Genomic DNA, 2,744 nt, shown 5'->3' with positions numbered 1-2,744 from the left:
TTCACGTGAGTCGGCCGCGGCGGGCGCCGGGGGCCAGAAGGGGCAGGGCTGCGCGCAGGGCGCTGCACTCGCCCGGCGGGACTGGACCCCACCGGGGACTGGGACAGTGGGCTGGGCCGGGTGGGGGGCGACAGGGCTGTGGGCGCCGCGAGCCCCCACTCTGGGCCATGGCTGATGCCAGCCAGGCAGAGCCAGGTGAGTCCTGGGTGTGAGGACCCTGGTATCCTGCAGGCCCCCCCCCCACCCGCACCCTGGAGTGCCCAGGCAGGCCCCCCTGGGTGCAAGGCGCCCGCCCGCCCAGGGCAGCGGAGTGCGTGTGGGTCTGCACGGGGTGTGGCTGCAGCCCTGCCCTCCCTGTGGGCCCAGGAGGGGACGCCGGCCACCCAGGGCCACCACCCCCCCTTGCAAGCAGTGGACGGTGGCTCCCAGGTGCCCTCCCGGCCGTCCGGCCCCAGGCCCCAGCCAAGTTGTTCCCGTGTAGGTGTGGCCTGGCCCGGCTGCCACGTGCCTGCCCCACGGCCACTGCCGACACTGGCCTGGCAGTGCCCTCCTCTTTCCCTTGACCTCCTCAGGAAGGCCCAGTGGTCATGGCCAAAGGACCCAACCAGGCCACACCCAGGGACTCTGGTTCCAGTGGGCACTGGGACCTTTGAGGCAGGGGGCCGGCCGGTCCTGGGCTAGTGCAGACCAGGCGGGTGCTGATGAAAAGGTTCCCTCTGCGTTGTCGTGACCCTGCCCCCTGCCCCCCACCCCAGGCACAGGGAGCAGTTGGGAACCCCGGCTTTAGCCATGCAGGTCTGCGGCCACTTCCTGCCATGGTTTCCAGACTGGGACATGGCCAGGTGACCGGAATAACTACCGCTCCAGCCTTTCTGGGGACCTGAGGCTTAGGGTGACTGCGGCCAGCCGGGCACCCTTTCCCCTCGGCAGGGACGCGGGCAGCGGCCCAAGGCTGACCAGGCTGCAGTGGGCGCCCGCAGGCGAGTGGGCCCTGCTGGGCTGGGTGGGCGCCACAGGCTGCCAGGAGCGTGTTTAAAAAAGGCTGTGTGGATGGGCTTATTTCTGGCTTTGGCGAGCAGACGTGTTCTCGTCACTGAGATGCTGCTGGCTGTGGGCAGCGGGCGCAGGCCGAGGGGGGACGTGTCCCGCGGGAGCTTCTGGGGGGCGGGCTCCCTGCTCTGGCCTCTGGGCCCCGGTGGGGTTCCCCGGGGGAGCCTCAGCCCTGCTTCCTCGCAGCCTGGCCTCCGCTCGCTGGTCCTGGTTCCTCACCCCCAAGTGCAATTCAGCTTTCGTCCTTCTGACTTTAAAAGGAATTCGTGTTCTTGGTGAGAACTTGTGAGATGTAAGGGAAAAGTTTAACAAGAAGCTGAGCTTAGCATCATCCCCTCTCCTGCTCAGAGCACCCTGACCCCCCAAGGAAGGGTTCTTGTCCTGTGGCTTCCCTTGGTTTCAGAAGGTCCCGATGGCCCCATCCCTGGGGGTGAGCATGCAGGGTCCCTGCCCTGCCTCTGTGCTCAGCGCCCCAGGGCAGCTTGGTGTGGAAGGTGGCGCGGGGGCTCGGGCCGTGTCCAGGTGCAGCGTCCTCTTGCCTGGGACCCTCCCTGCACCCCCGGGCCGTGCTCCTTGGCCGAGTGACCATCAAGGACCCTGGCCTGCTCTCAGCCCAGTCCTGCTGGGCTCCACCAAGGTGGTGCGGTTCTGCACGGGTTCTGCCAGGCCACCCAGGCCCAGTGGTGCCGCCTGCAGTGGGCTGTTCCGGGTGGGCAGGGGACCGGGCAGTGCCTTCCTTGGACAGGCCTCGCGTCCCCCTAGCTCTGGTCCCAGGCCCTGCGCGGAGCCAGACCCCCGCTCCGGGGCTCTCCCCACCCTGCCTTGGGCCCCCATGGGATCGGGACTCTGTGTTCTCTGCTTCTTGGACTTTGCGGGACACTGGGGCCCCTGGCCCCTTTCTGCGCTCAGGAAATATGAGCTGCCTGTTTGAGGTAGGTCGGCGCGGACAGCAGCTCCTGGTGTGGCTCGGAGTGGGAGCCCAGGCTGAGGGGACTGGGGACCCCTGCTTTGGGCCAGCTTGCTGAGCATCTTGGCTGGCAGGACATTCAGACCTGCCACCAGGAGAGGCTGGGCATGGCGAGCATGCCCAGAGGTGGGGTCCCCCTGCTGAGGAAGGGCAGCATGCCACAGGGGAGCTGCCCGGCAGCCCTCCTCCTCCAGGAAGCTTCCCTGGGTTCTCAGAACAGTCCTGTCCCCCTGGGCACCAGAAGGCTCAGTGCCAGGCCGGCTTAGGTGCTGGGTCGGGGGTGTCTGAGAGCCCCAGGCCAGGTCCCTGACCCGCCCCTTCCCACTCCTGGAGCCACCCTGCAGGGTGACGGGGACCTTGTGAGCATCAGAGAGCCGGGGCTGTGGGGCCGGGACCCACGTCGGGCCTGTGCTGTCTTGTCTTTCTGGACCCACTGGGTTCCCCTCTGGATGTCGCATAGAGGCGTAGGCACGATGGACCTGAGTGGTCCCTATGCCCAGTCGGGCCATGAGGCCTGGCCTAGGACCAAGCCAGCCTGCAGTGGGCCCACATGGATGGGCCCCCTTGCAGGGGCTGCAGGGAGAGGTGAGCCCCCTGCCACGACCTGCCACGTGTGGCCTGAGGAGCCCCGGTGCCCTGAGGCACGTTCCTCCTCTGCTCGGGGGTCCGTGGGGTAGGTGCAGGAAGCCAGAGGCCCTCCTGGCCGGACCAGGGCAGAGTGGCCGCC

General features: G+C 68.2%; 2 protein-coding genes across 2 annotated transcripts in view; both read left to right on the top strand.

Annotated features, from left to right (window-relative positions):
• Window positions 1-653, top strand: part of LOC104993329 — a 4,420-nt gene extending 3,767 nt beyond the window's left edge. Inside the window, exons 3-5 of the mRNA XM_010846549.1 lie at window positions 11-195; window positions 367-477; window positions 573-653. Coding sequence (XP_010844851.1) covers window positions 11-195; window positions 367-477; window positions 573-653 — 377 coding nt within the window. The remainder of the gene's footprint in view (window positions 1-10; window positions 196-366; window positions 478-572) is intronic.
• Window positions 654-2,490: 1,837 nt separating this feature from the next.
• Window positions 2,491-2,744, top strand: part of LOC104993324 (probable palmitoyltransferase ZDHHC8) — a 9,404-nt gene continuing 9,150 nt past the window's right edge. Inside the window, exon 1 of the mRNA XM_010846536.1 lies at window positions 2,491-2,690. Within this exon, the coding sequence (XP_010844838.1) occupies window positions 2,491-2,690 (200 nt within the window). The remainder of the gene's footprint in view (window positions 2,691-2,744) is intronic.

Source organism: Bison bison, unplaced genomic scaffold, assembly GCF_000754665.1.
Source record: "Bison bison bison isolate TAMUID 2011002044 unplaced genomic scaffold, Bison_UMD1.0 scf7180017849118, whole genome shotgun sequence".
Taxonomy (NCBI): Eukaryota; Metazoa; Chordata; class Mammalia; order Artiodactyla; family Bovidae; genus Bison; species Bison bison.
The sequence above is the reverse complement of the archived record's forward strand: the minus strand, read 5'-3'. Positions and strand labels throughout refer to the sequence as shown.